Source organism: Cupressus sempervirens, chromosome 2, assembly GCF_028749045.1.
Source record: "Cupressus sempervirens isolate cs-2001-9-10 chromosome 2, ASM2874904v1, whole genome shotgun sequence".
Taxonomy (NCBI): Eukaryota; Viridiplantae; Streptophyta; class Pinopsida; order Cupressales; family Cupressaceae; genus Cupressus; species Cupressus sempervirens.
The window spans coordinates 418,760,929-418,783,080 of record NC_143119.1 but is presented as its reverse complement, the minus strand read 5'-3'; the positions used below and the strand labels follow the sequence as shown (position 1 = coordinate 418,783,080).

Genomic DNA, 22,152 nt, shown 5'->3' with positions numbered 1-22,152 from the left:
ACAAGTTACCTTTAGTTTCGGTGCCAGATCCTATCAGCTTTCCTTGCTCATTGAACAGTCTTGCCTTTCCATGCATGAATTCCACCTTGAATCCAGTATTGAGTAACTATGCCACACTTAGCAAATTATGTTTAAGACCTTCAACCCAATAGGCATTATTACATACAAGTTCTTTGGTTAGACAGATTCTTCCTCTTCCTTTTATGAAACAAGGTTCATTATTATCAAACCTTACACTGCCACAATCATAGTCTTCAAACTGATCAAACTTAGTTTTATCACTAGTCATATGATGTGAGCAACCACTATCTATAATTCATGTATCATTCTTACTTATATGAGAAACAAGTGCCATTTTATCTTCCTCATCACTATCAAAATCATCTTTAACGGCAATATAAACGACTTCATCCTCACTATTATCAGAATCTTTAGAATTTTCAGCCATGAAGCATGATTTCTTACCTTTGTTCTTAGATGATTTGAAGTCTTTCTTGCCATTCCATTTCTTTTCATCATGGTTTTTCTTGTTTGGACACCTTGCTGCAATATGACCAATTTCTTCATAAGAAAAATAGATTAGGGGAACTTTACCTTTGTATTTTCCTCTGCCTCTAGAATATTTCTTTGCTAGTAGAGCTTCAATCACTTCGAGGTCACTGTCTGAACTTTGGCTTGATTCATTTTCACTTTTTGACTGAGATTCCTTCTCCTTTTTGTTTTTCTCCTTGAGTGAGAGCTTGGCTTGAAATGCTGATTCAATTTTCTCGGAAGCTGGAACATAGTTGTCAAAGTTATCTAGTTCAAATGCAGTTAGTCTTCCAACTATGGCCTCAAGATTTATCTGATGATTTGCTTCACACCGTCTTTCCTGAATTTCAGAAACTTTGATTGCATAAACGGGACGCAAGGTTCTGAGAACTTTGCTTATAACTGTTTATCCTTTGATATCACCTCCAGATGCTCTGATCACACTCACACATGCTTTAACTCTTGTAACATACTTTGCAATGTTTTCATCCTCTCTCATCCTCATTTGATCAAATTGTCCTCTTAGACTTTCTACTTTTGCTCTTCTCACATTATCATCTCCTCCATAGATTTCTTTTAGCTTGTTCCACATCTCAAAGCCAGTTTTGCAGTCCTTAATGTCATCAAATTCTTCATAACTGAGAGCGGATGCTATGTCTATCATCATATTGTTGTGAGTCTTTTTTTCAACAATGTCATTGATAGACAATGTGCCAGGAGGTTCTTCATATTTTTCTTCAAGGTATTTTAGTCCAATATCACCAACAGTAGCTAGATGAAGTCTCATCAATCCTTGCCATGCAGAGAAGTTATCTCTATTGAGTTTTGGAATTTCTCTTTTGTAAGACATCTTGATCTTTGGCTTAGATCCTTGAAATCTCTTCTTGCAAGCACCAAAAGCTCTGATACCAATTGTTGGAAATGAGAATAGAGTAACTGAGAGGGGGAGGGGGTGAATCAGTTACTACAAAAACTTTCACAGTCCCTAAGATGTCTGAATATCCCCTTGATCTGATTAATATAAAATGCTAAAACTTGATAATGCAACAAATGACAAATATTAAGAACTGATATGTTATTATGCACAAAGCAATTTAGCAATTAAGAACACAAGAGACACTAGATTTAACGTGGAAACCCAATATGGAAAAAAACACCAATGTAACTAGATACTGTTTTTCACTCTTCTGAAGTGAGCCCTGTTAGGAGCCAACCCTGTTAAAGGTTACAAAAACACACTGTTAGGTGTGACCCTGTTAAAGGATTTAATCACCTTGTTAGGAGTGGCCTTGCTAGAGGTCTTTAGAACAATTCAACTGAACTGTCACCTTGTTAGAGGATTTATTGAATGGCTGTTAAACCAACTCTGTTAAGAGATTTTGAATTCACTGTTACAATGGTTAGAAAGCAACAATGAAGTGACCTGACATAAGGTACAACTTATCTTTGCTGATTACAGATCTCTGTTATGCTTGGTTGGATCCTCATTGATCAAATGCAACTTTACAGCTCCTTCAACACATACGATCCTTCATCAGACTTTGCTCAACATTCGCCTTATCATTTCATACTATAATTTGCATTCATAACTTCCTTTTTTTAAGATCTCACACATTTAATTCATAACTGGAATGACCATATATACCTTTCAGATTGTCTAAGTCGACTCGAATTACTGACTAAACAAACAATTACAATAGTCGACTAGAAGTATTGGGCGACCCTACACAGTAATCTTTGTCAGAAAATAATTCCTATGTTGACCGACTGAGCTCGGTGAATACGACAAATTTCGTGACAATCCTTTGGATAACTGAGTGAGCTCGGTGGAAACTATCCTTTGGAGACCGAGTGAAGCTCGGTTAACGCTGACTTCTCCATAATTCCTTTGATGACCGAGTGAGCTCGGTTAATACTAACTTCCTCATTTCCTTCATTGACCGAGTGAGCTCGGTGATCATTGTCTTTCACCTTTCCTTTGTTTGACCGAGTTAGCTCGGTTAACACTATCTTCCACATTTCTTTCGATGATCAAGTGAGCTCGGTTGACACTGTAGATTGTATTGCAGACTATCTAAGCTTGGTGAATTTGAGACTAATGACTGATATGACATTTGTGTGACATCAAGGACAACATTATCCAACAAATAAGGCTTCCTCTTTTTTATCCTTCCTGGAAAGTGCATCGACCACAATATTTTCCTTTCCTTTCTTGTATACAATTTCAAAGTCATGTCCCAACATCTTAGTGACCCATTCTTGTTGCTCTTCTGACAATTGTATTTGTTCCAAAAAATATTTTAGGCTATCATTATCTATCTTAACCTCGAAGTGTCGACCCATCAAATAAGGCCTCCATTTTTAACTGCATGAACGATTGCTAGCATTTCCTTCTCATAAATAGGTTTGATTTGATTTTTACCTTTTAATTGATGACTCTTAGAAGCAATTGGTCGATCTTCTTACATGAGAACTGCTCCTATCCCATTTCCGGAAGCATCACATTCCATAATGAATTCCTTGGTGAAGTTTGGAGTGGCAAGCATTGGAGTTGTATACATAGCCTTCTTCAATTGCTCAAATGATACATTAGTAGATTCATTCTAATGAAAAGAATCATTCTTCAATAGAGTGGTAAGGGATGTTTCTATACGACCATAATTCTTCACAAATCTTCTATAATATCATGTCAATCCCAAGAAACCTCTTAGCTTCTTAATAGTTCCGGAATAGGCCATTCCATGATAGCCTTAATTTTTTTAAGGTCCACCTTTACTCCTTCATGTGAAATTGTGTCCCAAATACTCCACCTCCTTAAGACCAAAAGCACACTTGTATGGCAGCATAGAGTTGATGATCTTCAAGTAATTGTAATGCTTGATCTACATGCTGCAAATATTCTTCCCAAGTCTTTCTATAAATTAACTTATCACTAAAAAAAACTAACACAAACTTTCTCAAGAACTTCTTAAAAATGGAATTCATCAAACTTTGGAACATAGATAGTGCATTGGTAAGACCAAATGATGTCACCAAAAATTCATAATGACCCTCGTGATTTTGAAATGATGTCTTACAAATATCTTTCTCCTTAATCTAGATTTGTTGATAACCAGATCTCAGATCTAATTTGGTAAAATACATAGCTTCATTTAATTCATCCAGAAGATCATCAATGACTGGAATAGGAAACTTATATTTAATGGTGTACTTGTTGAGCACTCTATAATTTGGACACATGTGCCAAGTTCCATCCTTCTTATGCACCAACACAATAGGTGAGAAGTAAGCACTTTGGCTATGCCTGATAATTCCCGCCTCTAGCATTTTCTCAACAATTTTTTCTATCTCGCATATTTGTATGTGTGGGTACCTATAAGGCCTAATGTTTGGTGGTTAGCTCCCTAGAGCTAGTTGTATGGCATGGACATGATCCCTCTTAGGAGGAAGTCCTTTAGGCATATCTCCAAGAACCACTGAGTGACGATCAATTATTGCTTGTAAATCTGGATGAGTAAGAGCATTAGATTGAGAGACTTATAATGAACATAGTTGGGCCAAAAATCCATCTACACCTTTCTTAAGAAACTTTTTCATTTGATGAGAGCTTACCATATGTGGGGATTTTGCCTTCAATCCCCTTAGCTCCACTTCCTTTCCTTCTTATTGAAATCTCATGAATAGTTCTTGGAAGTTCATCTCAATTGTTCCCAATGTAGTAAGCCATTGTACACCCAAAATAATATCTGTTCCACCCATGGATATTGCATACATTGGAGTATCAAGTTTATAATCTCCCATGGATAATTTGATGCTATGACACTTCCTTGAACAACTAACTGTGCCCCCATCTGCAATCAAGACCTGAAACTTTGGGGCTGGATATATAAAACAATTTAAGAGAGTTGCCAACTTTTTGTTGATGAAATTATGAGTACTACTTGAGTCAATCACCATTGTTACTTTTTGTTGCTTTAAGAAACCCACTACCTTGAGAGTTTGTGGTGCACTGAAACCTAAAAGTGCATGACAAGAAATAATTGGTTGAGAATCATGTGATTCCTCGCCTGACTCCCTATCCTCCTCTTATATGGGCTCATCCTATTCTTCCTCACTTGGACCTTCAATGTAGAACAATTTCTTTTCATTACATTTATGTTCTCGACTATATTTGCTATCACAATTGAAACACAACCCTTTTTCTATTTTCTCCTCAATTTGTTGTGGAGTCAACCTAGTAGGTTGAGGAAGAGAAGGTGTTGAATATCCTTTTTCTCTTGTCACATTAGCCTCTTGCTTTCTAAGAATCAATAACTTCTCCTCTACCCTATGTGCCAATATAAAAGACTCATTTACTAAGCTAGGGTGAAACATGCATACCTCATGTTGAATGTGATCCTTGAGACCAACCAAGCATAAATCATTCAATTTCTCCTTTGTTATTGTGTCCGCTCTTAAGGATAGGTTTTGGAATTTTTGAATATAATCCTTAACTGATCCTATTTGTTGAAGCTTAGCAAGTTGGTTAAAGAAGTTTTCTGTCACACTATTGCTATATTGTGCTTGGAGTTCTTCTATAAAAATTGACCATGATACAGTGAGACCCTTTTTCCTCCTATGAGTACAAAGCCAATGATACCAAATGAGTTGATCTGGTTCTAGATATAAGGAAACCATCGTGATCTTTTCTCCATATAGGATTTGATGTACTTCAAAAAAATTCTCCATTTGATTTATCCATGTTAGAGGATCCCTGCCATCAAATTTGCACATATCCACCTTTGGAGAAAAATTCCTAGATCCCGTAGGATTAATAAAATGTGTCATTATTAGTCGACTTCAAGGTTTCACCTTGATTTCCTGAGAGCTCCTTCATTGTTTCATTCATATAGGTGCTTAACATGCTTCATATATCTAATATATATCCTTGCAGGCCACACATATCCCTCTTAACCTCTTCCTTGAACTTACTTAGTTCCTCAATGGGATTACTATCCTCTGTTGTTTTCCAATCTTGATCTGAGGATTTCCCCGGTGTCATAGCATTCTTTTTGCCTCTTGTTGAAGGCCCCATCATGATGGAAACATTTTTTTTGAAATAAATCACACAATGAAATGTAAATTCTGCAATTTATTTATTTATTTTTTACTATAACTCACTAGGGCCAAGATACTCTTACTCGAAAAAATAAATCCAATTTTATTATTATTTATTATTATAGCAAATTTGCTCCCTTGAGAGTGATTTTTCCTAATTTTTCAATATCTTGCTTATTTTTTCTTCAATTTCTCCATTATTTGAAATTTAGGCTCCTCTAATATGTATTCAAAAACCCAATACAAGTTATACTCCAATTCGGCGGGATGTGAGATATATAAAGATCTCAATAAATTGTGTAGAAATATTAATTGTGCAATAATTTTCTCAAATTTGCTCCAATTCCTCTAAATTTTGGACTATAGCTTCTTTAATATGGTCTTCATAAACCCTTTAAAAATCTTTGAAAAATTTGCTAAAATATGAAAGTTATGCTCTTCCCAAAATCACCCGAATGTTAAAAAAATTGTGCCTCTATGGTACCAAGATCATGCTCTAATACCACTTGTAATGAAATAACTTGCACAATAGAAGAAATAATATGGAATATTATATAAATACTTGATAATAACTGAAAGTAATAGGCCACTTTGAGGGGGCAACCTCCAAATATCTCCAATGAGAACACACTTCACAGTATGATGTTGAAATAAGACTCACAACCTCTTATATACACCTAAGTATGCTTGGGTTGAATAGACACAACCCTACATAACACGTAGGTCAGCCTGCCTACCTAAATAATAATATAATAATGATAACATGACTTAATTAAGGATTAAGATAGCGACCAGTTGACTATTCATAACCCTATATATACCAATATTAAGTACGTAGCATATATCAACATTGTCCAATAAAAACTTCTTTGTCAAATATTATTCCTTGTAAGCTCACTGTGCCTCAACTGCACCAGTCACTTCTCTAATCCAAAATATATTCACATGTAAGTTCACACAATACAATATCTCATTGATTGCACAATGCTCACACTGCATGATTTCGACCAAGGAAATCATATTTCCTTTATACCAAGTCCTAGAATATGTTATTGAGCCAAACTTGAGGCTTTCACAATTTAAAATAACAATATAGGACCAACTTAAGATATTAAAATTACACATTACATTACAATATTACATCATTTCACAATTACAAGCAATTTGTCGGCTTGTTGTCTTCATAACTCTTCACTATAGCCCATAAAATCATAATTAAAAAATTTAAACAAATAATTTACCAACTCTACAAATTGAGTTGTCAAAGTATGATTTGAAAAAAAAAATTGCCTTAATGATGATTTTCACCTAACATATGCAAGTCTACAGTCATACTTCATGGAAGCAACTATCTAGGTGCAATGACAAGGTCAAAATTGGCTCTAGATTCTCCCAATAATTGTTGGACCTCATCTAAATCGTGGACTTCCAAAATATGAGACAAAGATGCTCTCTAATAGTTGTGCAATGACACTCCTTTCACTCTAATACCATGCAATATTTTTTGTAAGGAAAAGAATGAAAATGCCAAGATCTAGAAGCTTAATTAATAAAATAAGAAAGACAAACTAACATGACCAAATGATTGATAGCACAAGCATTCTGTTAGCTCATTGTCTTCATAACTCCTCACTCGCTACTCATTAGGATAGGTGTGATTAACCACAACAACCCATGTCTTCCACCTCTGTCCAAGTTCGTTGGACTAGATTCCATCTTTGTTATGAGATACAATCTAAACAACAATATCTGCTTTCCATAAACCATGTTCGAAAGTTGATTTCACTAAAACCATCTTAACTCTGTCTACTCTTCATATATCTGTATGCACTCTTAATTATTGTATCTAGACACTCTGTAGAATATTATCCCAAGTGTATATGAGCTGATCTTTATTCCTCGAACTACTCGAAGCCAAACTCTATCTGCTGCTCTGCCAATCTTCACAGAATAACTAGTACGTTGACATAAATGACAAGCTTTGTCATGAATACAACACACAACCTTTGAATCATGTCTCCAACACCGCTAGGATACTCCCCCACAGTAATAAAATCAACATTCATGCTAACATGGCCATCATACCAAGATAAAATAATAATAATTCTAGTTTAGATTTACATCAACAAGGATTATACAACCCTAGCTATGGTTCTCATAATAAATGTTAGAAAATTTCCAACCAGTTATAACAAATTCACACACAACCCAAATAGAGAAAAATATATCACATTTAAAATCCACATGCAAGAGAGTAGATTAAATATCGTCAAAGATGACATAAGATATACCTTTGGAAAAACCTTGAGAAGAAAAATCCTAGCTTCCAAAAGCACACATTGTTGGAAATTTGTTTTGCGCTTCCCTTGGGATTCATGACAAGGCTTAACCTCCTCTTGTTTACTATAAGTTGAGTGGTTGTATTGGGCATTGATAAATATATCTTTTGTTGCAACAACAACCCCACTCTAACAAGTGGTATTAGAGCTTGGTCATAGATTCAAATCCTCAAACCTTGGGGTAATGCTAAGGGGGAGATTGTTGGAATTTTTTTCATTGCTCCCCTTAGGATTCATGACAAGCTCTTAACCACCTCCTGTGTACTATAAGTTGAGTGATTGTATCGGGTATTGACAGATCGATCTTTTGGTGCAACAAAAACCCCACTCTAACACCCATAACTCATGTATTATTCAATAATGAAATAATTGAACTACATCTTCAAAGCCCTACATGAACACTTATGAAACATAAGCTCTCTACAATCACTCCATCTAAATAAGAATGTAACCACACATTTGATGTGATACTTTGGACCCTTGTTAATGCTACTAAGATATTCTCTCAACCTTCTAGCTACAATGACCAACTACCCAACCTTAACAACTACCCATGTTTGTATTTTTATATAATCAAGCTCACACAAACCCCCCAAATGACATTATGTAACACAATGACTATACCATGAAATTTCAAACCTATTAATCCCTCACTTAATTTTAGGCACTAAATTTTCACTTCATTAAACAAATTTCCCCAAATATTAAACTATATATATTTTTCCAATATGAAACTCACATTAAATATTTACTAATGCTATATACAACACATAAAGTGATCTGTTAACCCCATTCAATGGATGTATACTTAGGTCCCCTGGGTGTGACAGAAATAAAAATAAATTGGAAACATTATAATACTAAGCAATGTGTTCAACACCCTAGAATTTAACAAAGATAATTGAAATGTTAATGATGTTTGAAAAAGTTATAAATGAAAATAGATCATGACAAGCAACTGAGTAACAATAAAAATAAGGTTTAAAGTTTGAATAAATGCAAAATTAAATTTATGGGAAAGAAACTAAATTTGACAATTCACTTACTAATGGACAAATATATAGTTGAATGTAAGAACATAGTTCGTCAATGTGGAAATTTGGATTTTATTTGAATACAATCTTTAACTTTTAGAAACTATTAACAAGGGGCGCTTGCGCCGTAGTTCCTGCCATTGGTAGTTCTTTGGGCATGGGGGATTTTTTCAATTTTTTGTATTTATTGGCAATATTGTATAGTGACATTTATTATTATTTATTTATTGTAATCAGTTTTTTGATAATATGCTTTCAAATGGCAGAGTGCGTAAACTAGGAGGCCAATCGAGAAGGAAAGCTCCATTTGATATTAAACATGGTCCTCTTAGAATTTAGTATCCAATTTAAAATACGAAAAAATAAATAACGAGCCCTTAAAACAATTTAGCAATGCCGGGATGTCATATTAATGAAAATATGATTTACACGACTTACTAATTGCTTAAAAATAGACAAGTTGAATAGTTGATTTCAAACTATGCTTTTTTCACCTGGTAGAATGCGTAAACAATCCAATTTAAAACAAGGAAAAGTAAATAACAAGCCCTTAAAATAATGTAGCAATACTATGGTGTTGTTACTTCAGATTAGTGAAAATCAGATTTACACATGACTTAGTAATTGTTAAAAAATAGACAACTTCAGTAGCTACTATGAACATGGTAAGTTTGTTCAATGTTTTAATAAAATAATTTGGTGTAATAGATTATGATTAAGCAAATAACTTACGACAAATTTTGTTAAGTAACCATCTTTTATTTATTATTTGGAAATACAATATAAGTTATATGTTGTTACAGGTCGACTTGTTAACTAAAAAATAAGAGCGTACCTTCAAACTTGACAATTGCCTCCTTGCTTGGATGCCTTTGCAAAGGTGCAAACATTCTATCTATTGCTTTGCAAGCATCAGTAACAGTCGAATTTAAAGTCAACCATTCAAGTATTTGTAAATCCCTATATGTAATCATTATAGTGCACTGACAATTTTAAGAAATATCCATACCACCAAAAGCAATCGAAATAGCTATATTCAATGATCAAACACCATGTAATCATGAATCTTTAGAAACTTGATAGAAAATAATAGATTTTCATATTTCTATAGAACTACCATGCAGAAAGTTTGATAGACATGCTTCCATTATCATAATGTAGAAGAAGGTGGGTTTGGAAAACTAGTAGCCTAGTCCTCAAAAGACAAAGTCTCCCCAAATAAATCAAAGTGAAGCTTATTGGAAATGGTACAAACTGAATAATGGACTCAAAAATTCTTTAAAAACACTATAGAATTGGGATCTTTTCATAACTATGTGAATTTAAATGATAAGTATTTGAACAATTGTGGATTAATAGGCTTACCATATGAGCACTATTACTATGAGCCCTGTTAGGAGACCATTCAAAACTGGTAAGAAAGGAAAACGTGCCATTCAAAACTAGTAGCAGAGAAAAGCTGAAGCAGTGATAATGAATATTTTTAATCTATTAGAAAAAATGTGTACCAGTATTAATACCATTGAATGCTACCATTATAATGGTACATTCTACTAGATACACATCTATGCTAAGCATATTTGAAAAGTTGTGCACTCTAAATCGAGTTTGCAAGTAAGAGGATTCTGACTCATTGAACAAGTGGTCTGAAATATTATAATGCTTTTGTAATACACAACATTTGAGGTAACAACCTCATGGAAACTCTTTATAGCCTTATAAGGATATTCCAAAAGTATGCACAATCCAAGACAGAGTGGCTGACTTCCATGTCCTCTGTTTGCCAGCTATAAAGTACGTGTTTGATCTCACCAAATACAAGTGTAACAACCCATTTAATAATTGGCAACATCCTCATAGTGCATGTAGATTATGGATGTGATGCATGGCATCCTGCATGGAATTTCACCTGTAGGGCAGTGACTTCAAACCTCAAAGGCGAAGTACTAATTTTCAAAATTCCATATTGGAAGACAAAAGTAAACAAACATTAGGAAAGCACGACAAGAGGTTTGCCACATCTATAAAGAAAGGCAGTAGCTATCAGATGTTTGGAGGGCAAGGTAGGGGCTTGAAAACAGCTGGAAGGAAAGGAAAGAAACATCTGGAAGGAAAGGAAATAACTTTGAGACATCTAGAAGGAAAGAAAGGAGCTTGAGAGGTCTGAAAGGCAATGCAAGAGCTTTGAAACATATGGAAAGTAAGGAAGGAGCTTTGGGAGGTCTAATACGCAAAGCATGAGCTTTGAAACATTTGAGAGGAAAGGAAGGAGCTCTAAGATATTCGAAAGGCAAGGTAGGAGCTTTGAAGCATCTATTGTGCAGTATGGTTTTGAGTGTAAACACCATCAATCATGCCCTAAGAATAGTGTAATCTTTGTTGCATTTGAGCAACATAGTTTGTAGCACCAAAATATATTTAGAAGTCGTGGAAGTGGACAAAATCCCTTAGGAGGGTTCGCATTTCATGCCAAAAATTAAAAAAATCAACCTAACAATTCATGATACATGACTGATAATTTTCCACACTAATTTTCTCACAAAATCCTTGACAAAATTTATTTTAGGGAAAAAATATGGGAGAAAAGCTATTGTTGTCACAAAATGCTAAAGATTTTTTAAAGAAAATTATGGAAGAAAACCCACATAGAAAAACTTGGACGAATTTCTCAAGATTTTTCGTTAGATCACCCCAAAACAAACTTTTACAAATCGTGGAGTTTCATATTAATAAAATTAGAAACAACAATCCTAGTGCTCTCTGCATTGTAGAATGCAACAACTAATAAGGGAATCGAAATCTTAGGAACTATTGAATGCGTAAACAAAATAAACTCAAGTTTATTATAATAGAAACTTGTTAGCAGAGGCCCTCAATGTTAATTTTAACATAGAATTAGAGGAATGTAGATGTTAAGTCATGTAAAAACAATATCTATCAAACTCTTTACTGAATCAAAAACACCTACCGAATAGAGGGGTCAACAACCGGGAAGACTTAGGGAGAATTGTAAAGTCATAATTGTGTGCTCAATTTGCGTCTTGATCACCTACATCCATTGATCGCCTTGCAAAAGATGCACAAGTTTTTCATAATACATACGTACCTGGTCAATTTAATGTATTTAATGGCATAATGGCGATCTTTGCTTTGGACAATAGATACAGTCTTTTTCATTTAAAAAAAAAATAATGTATTTAATGCCATAATGATGGTCTTGCCTTTCGACAACAATGACAATATTTTCCATATTTTTTTGTGAATAAAATTAATTTTATTCATTACCTTTTTGGTTCTTAACCAATAGAAATCAAAATAAATGATTTTTTTTAAATTAAGGAAAATATGATAAAAATAAGAATTCTAAAGAAATCTAAAGTATTTGTCTAAATTTAAAGGCTCCATTGATCTCTTTAAATAAAGTTTACGACTTAATGGTTCCATTAGTTACCTGCCTTTTGCAGGGACTAATATATTTTTTAGTTTAAACTCATGCATATGAAATTGACCTAACACACATAGTTGAAATAAGACATAGTTGTTATATCTATGTCTAAATTAGGTGACACTATTTAGGAATTTGTTTGGTGAGTATATATTTTTCCCTTAGATAGACCATTTTAACAATTTTAGAAAAAAGTGATCACTAGAATTTAAGACAATGATCCAATACCATGATCTATGTTTCTATTGCACTTGTCTTACATGAATTATTTTCTAATTATAAAATAAACAATCATAAACAAAATATATTACACAAGTTTAAATACTTGTGCATAAAGTCATTTTCCACCCACAAATGCAAATGCCATTGAAATTTGAGAGTTAATTTTTTTTAAATTCAAATTTATGTTAAATTTAATTATTTGAGTCGCTTCTAATATAGATCATGTTTGTGATTATAGTATCAAGATTATGACTCCATGATCTATATGAAATTGTGAAAATATGATCTCTTCCACAAATTTAATTCATAACAATGATTAAAAATAAAAAACAAAAGATAATGAGATAAGACAAGGGCACTAGTAAGCAAATTTCACCATTACATTAACAATGAAGAGATAAATAAAGAAGTTTGTTTACCATTAAATTTCACCATTATAACCCTACTCACAACAAACTCTTATCATTGAAGGTGTGACAAAAGTAGAGTGGGAAAATAGAACATGCTTATTCTATAATATGAAAGTATTTGAAATTGAGCATCATTTTATCATAACGTATCCAACATGCAATGATATATATACTTAAGAAGACATTTTAAAGATAATCAACTTAAATTACATATTAGAAGAAAAACTCTTAAACAAATTAGAAATATGATTATAAAAAATTATGATGAAAAAGAAGATCTAATCAAATATACTACAACTTAGAGCTTAGTTACAAGTGATATCTTTTGTAAGGTGTGTATGACCCATTTACTAGCGAAGGCGAAGGTCATGATGGAAAAGAAGATCTAATCAAATATACTATCCCGACTTCATCCCTTTATGATATGGGAGTCTTGCACTCAAGAAGACTTGATTCCTAATGGACATTTTTGTGTGTCAACTTCACTAATAAGCCAAGAGGCCATTGACACTTGAGAAATTTATTAGGTCTTTCATTCACCATATAAAAACTACGTGTAATCACATCAATGCATAATCAAGATTAAGTCGATTCGGACCACAGTTTAAATGACGGAATCATGGCATTTGTTGAGTGGCGGGAAAGCGGGAAACCTTCAGGTGAAACACTTCTCCAAAACGCGTACTGTGGTGTGCAGAGAATTGAAGTGCATCTAAGTAGGGAGAGGCAGGAAGGGTTTTAGTGAGAAGAGTAACACCTAGGGTCTCATCATGGACAGGAAGCGGCATGCTGCTCCTCCCGCAGCGCCCCCTAGTGCAAAGAGATTCCAAGCAGAAGAAGACGAATACGCGTATGAGGAGGATGAAGAAGCCATGTTCTTTGAAGAAACACTATTGAGGGAAGAGGAGCTTTTACAAGGCAATGGAGGTGCGGTGGAGGGCGTGGCCTCGCGCCTCTCGAAGTGGAACAGGCCCTCTCTGCCTGCGTCTTATGCCACTAACACTAACTCTATAGGTAAGTTTCTATCCTTACAGTTCACAACACACTCGATTTTTTCCTTTCTTTTGTCCTATACCTTATAAGGAAACAACATTGTCTTAGTTTTTGGCCAATGTTTGTGTTACATAGGCGTAATACTTTTGGTTCTCCCGGGCATAATTAAAATCAGCCCTTCTTTACTTATCCCTTTTTTCATTCTTGAGTGATGGAGGATCTTTAATCTCCTGTGGGTATCGGTGCACAGATAATCGTTCTGTTTCTGTCTAGATTAAGGATGGCAAGTCGGAGTTGCCTAAGCCACTTCCTAGATGATTCCTGTCTAGCTTTTTTTCCCTTTCAAAAGTGTTTGTTGCAACTCTTCTCCTCCTTATCATTTTAATTTTTTACACTTCCCAAATTGTTGATGCTCGGCCAAGGAGGCAATTTTAAGAAGCAATGCTACAATAGCTATCTCTTTACATCTTGGAGAGAAAATTGAATGGTATCTCTTTATCATTTTAATTGTTTACACTTCCTAAATGGTTGACGCACAGCCAAGGAGGCAATATTAAGAAGCAATGTTACAATAGCTATCTCTTTGCAACTTGGAGAGAAAATTGAATGGTATACACATTATCAGATAGAAAACCTTATATGGTCATGCATTAATACAAGGACAAGCCCAAAAATAACCAACACTTACAAAAAGAAAACTTGCATTCATGTAGATCTCTAATTTTCAAAATCAAGATGGATTGTGGAAATGTGGCAAAAGAACATTGTAGATTTAACTTAGATCATTGTCATTGTTGTCATAAATGTTTCACTTGATCTTAGCTTGGTCAAGATTTTTTAGGTTTGTTGAATTTGGCTTAATCTCTTCATCATTTCAGTCTTTGTCACTTTGTGCTTTGATTTTAAAGAGGTTTGACTATGCAAAGCTATAATAGGTTTGCAAATCCATCATGAATAATCTAGAACATGATGTAAATGCATTAGGCTATGTATCCCTGGTGGTTGCATTAACTTAGGTTTGTTATTTTACACTTAACTTTAATTTCTTCAATGCCACACTTGCAACACAAAATTTCCGTTATTTTGGTTTATCAAAACATGTTGGGTAACTATAGAGGTTGTTCTTGAGCATTAATGGTAAATTCAAGTTAATACATTTAGTATTGCTTGATGATGGCACAAAATTTGATCCTTCTGATGATTTTGTTACTTGTATTAATTTTGTGACAATAATAGTGCTTTCTTTCATTTGATCCTTGAGATTAGGGCACAAAATAGTTGTTTGAACGATTGTGGGTAGGTTCGTGGCAAAAGCAACCATTAGTTGGAACCTTAGTCATTTTTTGGCTTCCTTTGTTGAAAATTGTGTAAATACCACACCAAAATTGATTATGAAATCATTTGTGTGGTTAAATGATGTCCTTGCCAATTAACAATACCATTCTAGGCACTTGGACCTTTTGTGGTGCACATGGCCTTTTCAAGCTGATTTGTTGAATAGGTCAAATGACAATATAAAAATGACAATAGTTTTGAATTGTTAGGAGGTTGGAAAGATCCATAGCTTATAATCAGGATGTTGGGAGCTAAATGCAGAGATAAACTCATATTATAGAGGTTTTTGCAATATGGGAGACCTGAAAGGGCAATCTTGAAAAGAATTCCAAATTTATGGAATGTTGGGGATCGGGGGTCGAGAGTACCTCATGATAGGTATCAAGGTTAAGGGAAAGTTTTCAATTGTCAATGTTCGGGAAGAATCCATAGTTTGCACTTGGTTGGGATATTGGGAGTTGGGAAATCATTTTGAAGCTATGTTACCCGGAAACGCGTTTCCACCTCTAAGACTCAGTTTCGAAAATGGGGACAGTTTCGGGGATGGGGGGACGGCAGGAAACGTTTCCAAGCCGTCCCCACCTAGATAGGAAAATTAGAAACGCATCCCCGAAACACAGGAAATGGTCAACGAGTTTCGGAAACTTGTTGACTGGCTCGGGGATTGCATTTTCATTTCCTAGAGGTTTCCTGGACTTCTAAAAAAGTTTCCAATTTTTACCACAAAAATTAAATAAGCCACTTGCAGACCCCGCAATTTCAAATATATTAAAAAATAATTTTTTTAATGTTTTTTATATAGACTTAGGTTTGTTAATATAATAATAACTCAATGTTTTCATTTCCTATCTTAATGTTTTATTCTATATAATCATAACCTTGCATCCATTATTATATATAATCATAACCTTGCGTCCATTAATAATAATAATAATAACTATATACTTTTGCTGTTACATGATCCATTATCCCCACAGATATCATACAGATCTCTTTATCTTTTACGGTTTAATTTATATTACAGATCTAGTTTAATTTAAAAGTTTAATTGTTTAAGTCTTAACTTTTCAATGTTTTCATTTTGTTGAAAGTTGATGTTTTTCATTGTCTCATTTGATTCATTTCATGACTTACTAATGGTATTGCAAGTACTTAGATGATGATTGAAAGTGATTATTTGAATTTTCTTAGATAATTGAAAATGATGCTATTTAGAATTTTGATTTTCTATGACGACTCAATTAGATGCTGATTGCTATGCCCTATGATCATTGATGAATCAATGTTTGATGAATGGAATTGATAATTTTTAACTATGTTACTGTGATGAATGTAGAATTGATGAATATTTTTGAAAATTCAGAGATATATATATTCCTGCAAAAAAAAAAAACCGTCCCGAAAACTCGTTTCCTTGTCCCCCTGTCCCCTCGTCCCAAAAACTTGGGGTAACATAGTTTTGAAGAGGTATGTAGAATATGGGAGACTTGAAATGGTAGTCTAGAAAAGAATCCCAAAATTATAAAATTCCTAAGGCCTAAGGGTCAAGGGTATCTTGTGATAAGTGCCAAGTTGAAATGGAAAGGTGGAAATTTAAGTTTGAAAGGAAAAAAGGGATTGGTGTAGTTTGCTGGAATCAAAGAAGGTATGAAAGGGAAACACAATAGAAGGGAAGTCCACAAGCTCAACTTTGATAATACTTAATGAGAACAAGTTAGAGATTGGGATTAGAGAGGAATTAAATGAGGTATCTTAGTTAGGAATTGTTCAACTCTCTAATTCAAAGCACTTGGCAAGTTTTTGATAACAATGATAAATTTGACAAGTCAAAGATGGAAGGGGTATTTAAGGAATGACACACCTAATAATTTGGGAAAATGTAAAGGGTTATGCATTTTGTGGATGTGATGGGAGCGATATTAGTAGTGGAAGAAGTTTGATACCTTGATGAAAATTTTCCAAGGCTTGATGGTGGGGATATCGGGAAGTGGGTGAAAGATATGATGCTAGAGGAAACCCCAATTATACACAACCCTACAAACATAGGAAACACTAAAAAAACTATACTTTGATTTTCATAGAGTTGAGTCAGTTTTTTGGCTCTAATAGCACCCATAGAGGTTCATGGTTAGGTAAAGCACAAACATATACAATCATTTATTAGATTGTTTATAATTAGGGCATAAGGAACCTAAATGAACAAATTAAGTGGGGCTCAATGAAAAATTTGAGACTAAATTATTGAATCAAAGCTTGAACAAATCATCTTTGTAACAAATGGATTTTCATAACTAAAACAAAGACGGTTTAAACTAAAAACTCTCAACATTCATAAATAGATAACTAAATCCTTTTCACATGACTTTAACTGCTTTTAACAATTAACAGATAATAACTGTATTCATGATCAACTGAAATAACTAGATCAATAACTAACTATTCACAACTATATTCATGATCAGCTGAAATAATTAGATTAACGACTAACTAGCACAATTATATTCATGATCAACTGATTAACAAAACATACAAATAAAGTAAATGCTTAACAAGAAAAGAAGGAATGAAACAACAAGTTTCATCGGAGGATCTTTAGCTAGTTGTGCAAGCCTTTACTTTGGTGAGAGGAGAAGCATTGACATAGGTTTAACCTCCCAACCTCGGACCATACTTATCCCCACACATTTTATTGAATTAGAAAGGCCCTCCCTACCTTGGGATCAGGCTTGGGATGTTCTTTAGTCCAGCCACCTGAGCGTCTTGGTGTTTTGAATGTCCACTCAGTTGTGAAATGGACATGCTTACATAACTGGCGCTACTGACATCAAGTGATCATTAGATGGCAAACATGCCTATAAACTCCCTTGGCCAAGGATTTCCGATAGGCTCAATGACCCGATCACCACAACTTGACTTGACAACAGGTTTCATTACAAGGATGAGCATGAGCTATTAAGTATATTTCATTTAAGTTATTCATGTCAGATTTCTCTTTTGCTTTCTTGCAGATTTGTCGACCTCTTCACCATACATGGCTACCTTGTTGGCGAGTCCCAGGTGTATTAAAAGTTTATGAGCACTCTGCCCTTTTACACCTCTTCACCATTTCATGGCTTCATTGTCGGTGATTTCTAGCTGTTTTGGAAAAGTTATGAGCATTCTGCTCTTGATATATTTTATCATGAGTTGTGGCAAATAAAACTTGTTCTTGAGATCAACAACATTCATACAGATTCTTATTACCTTTGGAAACTCTTCTTAAGAGATACTATTCAACTTCTTAAGAGTTACTACTAAAACTTCTTTTATGATGATTTTGATATAATGAAATTAAGAAGAAATGTCTTCACAAAAGACAGGGATTATTCAACATATTAAATAATTTGTTCATAGATAATGAAAAGAAGTTCCCATGCCTAGCCGACTGCTGTAGAAAATGTATTTAAAACTTTGGAAAGGTGATTCATTATTTGATAAGAAATCAGTACTGTTCAAGAACTTGCAAATGGATCAGTTTTCCTTCAGTTGCTTGAGACGTCAATTTCAATGCATAAAGTCTTTGTTTCTTAGCTTGTTTTCTTGTACAACAAGGAATGGAAATTGAGCTACTTGAAATCATTCGATTTGTAGGATATCGATAGACATATCAATGGTAAAATGCAAGGTTGGTTGTTATTGAGGCAAGGAAAAATTTGAAAATGTAGCAAGACAAAAAGAAGTTCGGGCATAAGGAATATGGTCTCGTTTCTCTCTTACGACTTCCATATATGGAGGGCAATCGAGACTCCTTGGCTTCTGTCAATTTCAGAAGATTATAAGCCGATTCAAATTCCAAGTGTTTAAATCGAATAAGAAAAGAGAGGGAAAATAAAATAAAATAAAAGGTTGGAAGAAAGAGTTGGAAAGATTATAATTTCAACTATTATTATAATACATACTTACATACGTTCACGTAAGTATATCAATGGGGTGACATCATTATATAAATAATTATAGTTTAATGGTGCCATTTCTATTTTATATTTATATGTATATATATAAATATTTGTTATAATAATATGATGAAGATCAATTAAAATCCCTTGAGGTATGTTTTATATTTTAAATTAGATTATTTTATGTTTTCTTAGATTACTTTCTTAATAGCTCATGCGGCTCCCACAAATGTATCCTGTGTTCAAGTTGTTGCGTCCTTTCCAAAGAAGTTTAAGGCCATACCTGCTAATCTCGATGATTGAACTAAGCGAGCATCCCATTCTAATAATTCTGTTTAACAATGCTTCTCCCCTCTTCATCTTCTCCTGCAATCACCCATGAAAACACTTTCGCCATAATAACAATTCTATAATAATTTCATATAAGCATTTTAAAAGGCCTTAAATTATAATCATAATTTAAATCAAACAACTTCTAATCATCTAATAGCAATTAATGGTTAACGAGCATTTTCGTTAATAGTGAATACAACACATAAATAACTACCTATTTCACATGATCATGAAAGAATAATCCGTTTAATCTAACGGTTATGAACAAGTTTAAAATTAGGTCAATTTTTTGGGATGTAACAATCTTAATGAGATGAGAGTGTTAAAATGTTGTGGGATATGGTTTGGAGATAACTTGTACTTGGTACTACTTTGAAGGCAACACCACATCTTTTATTTTGATAGAAAGAACAAGGGAATCTAGTAGGAGTTTGGAGATGCACAAGGAAGAATACAAGGTAAAGAGATGGGGTGAAAGTTTGGTTTCGACAACGTAGATAAAGGAATCAACAAGATTCAGGAGTTGAGTAGGATGGGAAAAAAGTATTTTTGTAGAAGGATGTCTATAACTACTACTTGGATAGGATACTCAGTGAAAACAACAAGTTGGGGATTGGGAGTTAGGATGACATGTGAGAGTACTTGGAGAAGACAAAATTTAATAGTTTGGTGGAGAAAAAGTGAAAGAAATGATATGATAAGGAAGTCCAAAAGTGTAATGCAAATGAAAGGCAAAATCTTTAATGCAAAATTTTGGGGATTGGAGTTTAGTGATGTCAAGGAAATGTTATTGAGGAAAACACAAGTCCAAAAGTACAATGCATCAATTTTTTTTGATGCACTGGGTTTGGGCTTTGGGGCCTGAATGGAAGGCATATCGATAAGGAAGGATTTGATGGTTTTCTTCTTTTCTTAGAAGAATTTTACATGACAAAGGATCCAGATTGAGTGAAAAGGTATGTTGTGAGGAGTTAGTTTAACAACCTAAAAAGGACAAGGGGGAAGTTAGAGATGGATGGAATGCCATATGAGAATGGACAACCTTGAAAATCCCAAACTTTGACAACTTCCAAAAAGTTAATGAAATGACCTAAAGGCACCCACAAATAAATTTTTTGGGATTCTTGCAACTTTGGATACACAATGAGCACACATGGGATAACAAAGGACACACACAATTTGGCTAATGAAAAAATCTAGTGTAACATGTGCATTGGGAGACGTCAGGACAAGTTCTTGAGGGGGAAAAGGGCTTCAATTTAGGGATGGTGAGGGGATGACAACAGGGGGTAGGGGGTATTGTAATTACTACTATACTATAAATATAATTTTTGAAATGCTAGTTGTGAAATGATGCATAATAGGATAAGAACTAATTATACAAAATACTTGAACATAGCAATATCATAACAATGTCATTTAAAAATAGTAACTTTAATAGAAGCTTCTAATTTATATTATTTAAAAATATCATAAAAATAATATCAATGAGTATTGTGATGATTACTACAGTAACATACTCAAAACTTTAATATTTTTTCATTTTTACTTCATGTTGGTGTTAGCTGGGGATAGCGGACATCTAGACGTCCCCAGGATAGTTGAGGCATGCTTAGGCATTCCTCATATGTACTCGTTCCCGATGATGTATTAACGGTGCGAAGGTGACATGATGACAGTAGTGGGGGAACTTAGAAATGCCAAGTCCCCATCTTTGGGACATTGCCGACCTCGGTGGGTGGGGGTTTGGGGAAAATGTTACATGTTAGCCTTATTGAAGTGTTTCTATATCAAGAGCTATTAGGAAGGCAATATTATTCTTCCATCCTTACACCATAAGGCTAAAATTAAGTCAATGATATGTCCTTTTTTTCACTTTTTTTTATTGATTAGGCCATAGACATCCTTGAGATGATAGGACAACCCTAGCTATTCCCTTCTATATCTTATTGTCTCCTAGAAAAAAAATATGCTTTGGATGTTGCCTGTTTTATAATTTTTTGCATATTGGAGAGTTGGTAGATGTTTTTGACTTATCATTGTGTCTTTGATATGTCCACTATAGAGAATAAGGTCTAATGATTTAGATACATATCTTTTGGTACATAAGTAAAAGTTGATAGAACTCTTGCATCCCCAAGATTGTGACTATACTGGGTTTTGATGGCTCTTCTTGGCCAAATCAATAAGCACAACTATCAAGCCTTGGAGGTAATTACTTTTACTTAAAGTTGCATGGATACGGATATGGATAGAAATACGGATATGGTCTTGGGTACGGATATGACCATTTTTTAAGATCCTTAATATGGATACGGTTGGATACGAAATCAATAAATATCACATACACATATTTAACACAATTTTCTAAGTTATTAGATGATTTTTTTCATTAGCTCAGAAACAATATGGACATAGAAATGCTACGTAAATATTTATAAGTTATTTTTACACTTTACAATATGCAGAATAGTAGAG

At 34.0% G+C, this 22,152-nt stretch overlaps 1 protein-coding gene across 1 annotated transcript in view; it reads left to right on the top strand.

The window, feature by feature from the left end:
• Nucleotides 1-13,530: 13,530 nt before the first annotated feature.
• The window catches only part of LOC149572878 (DNA polymerase delta subunit 1), a 103,259-nt gene continuing 94,637 nt past the window's right edge, over nucleotides 13,531-22,152 (top strand). The window contains exon 1 of the mRNA XM_089813953.1: nucleotides 13,531-14,092. Within this exon, the coding sequence (XP_089670079.1) occupies nucleotides 13,849-14,092 (244 nt within the window). The 5' untranslated portion in view covers nucleotides 13,531-13,848. The remainder of the gene's footprint in view (nucleotides 14,093-22,152) is intronic.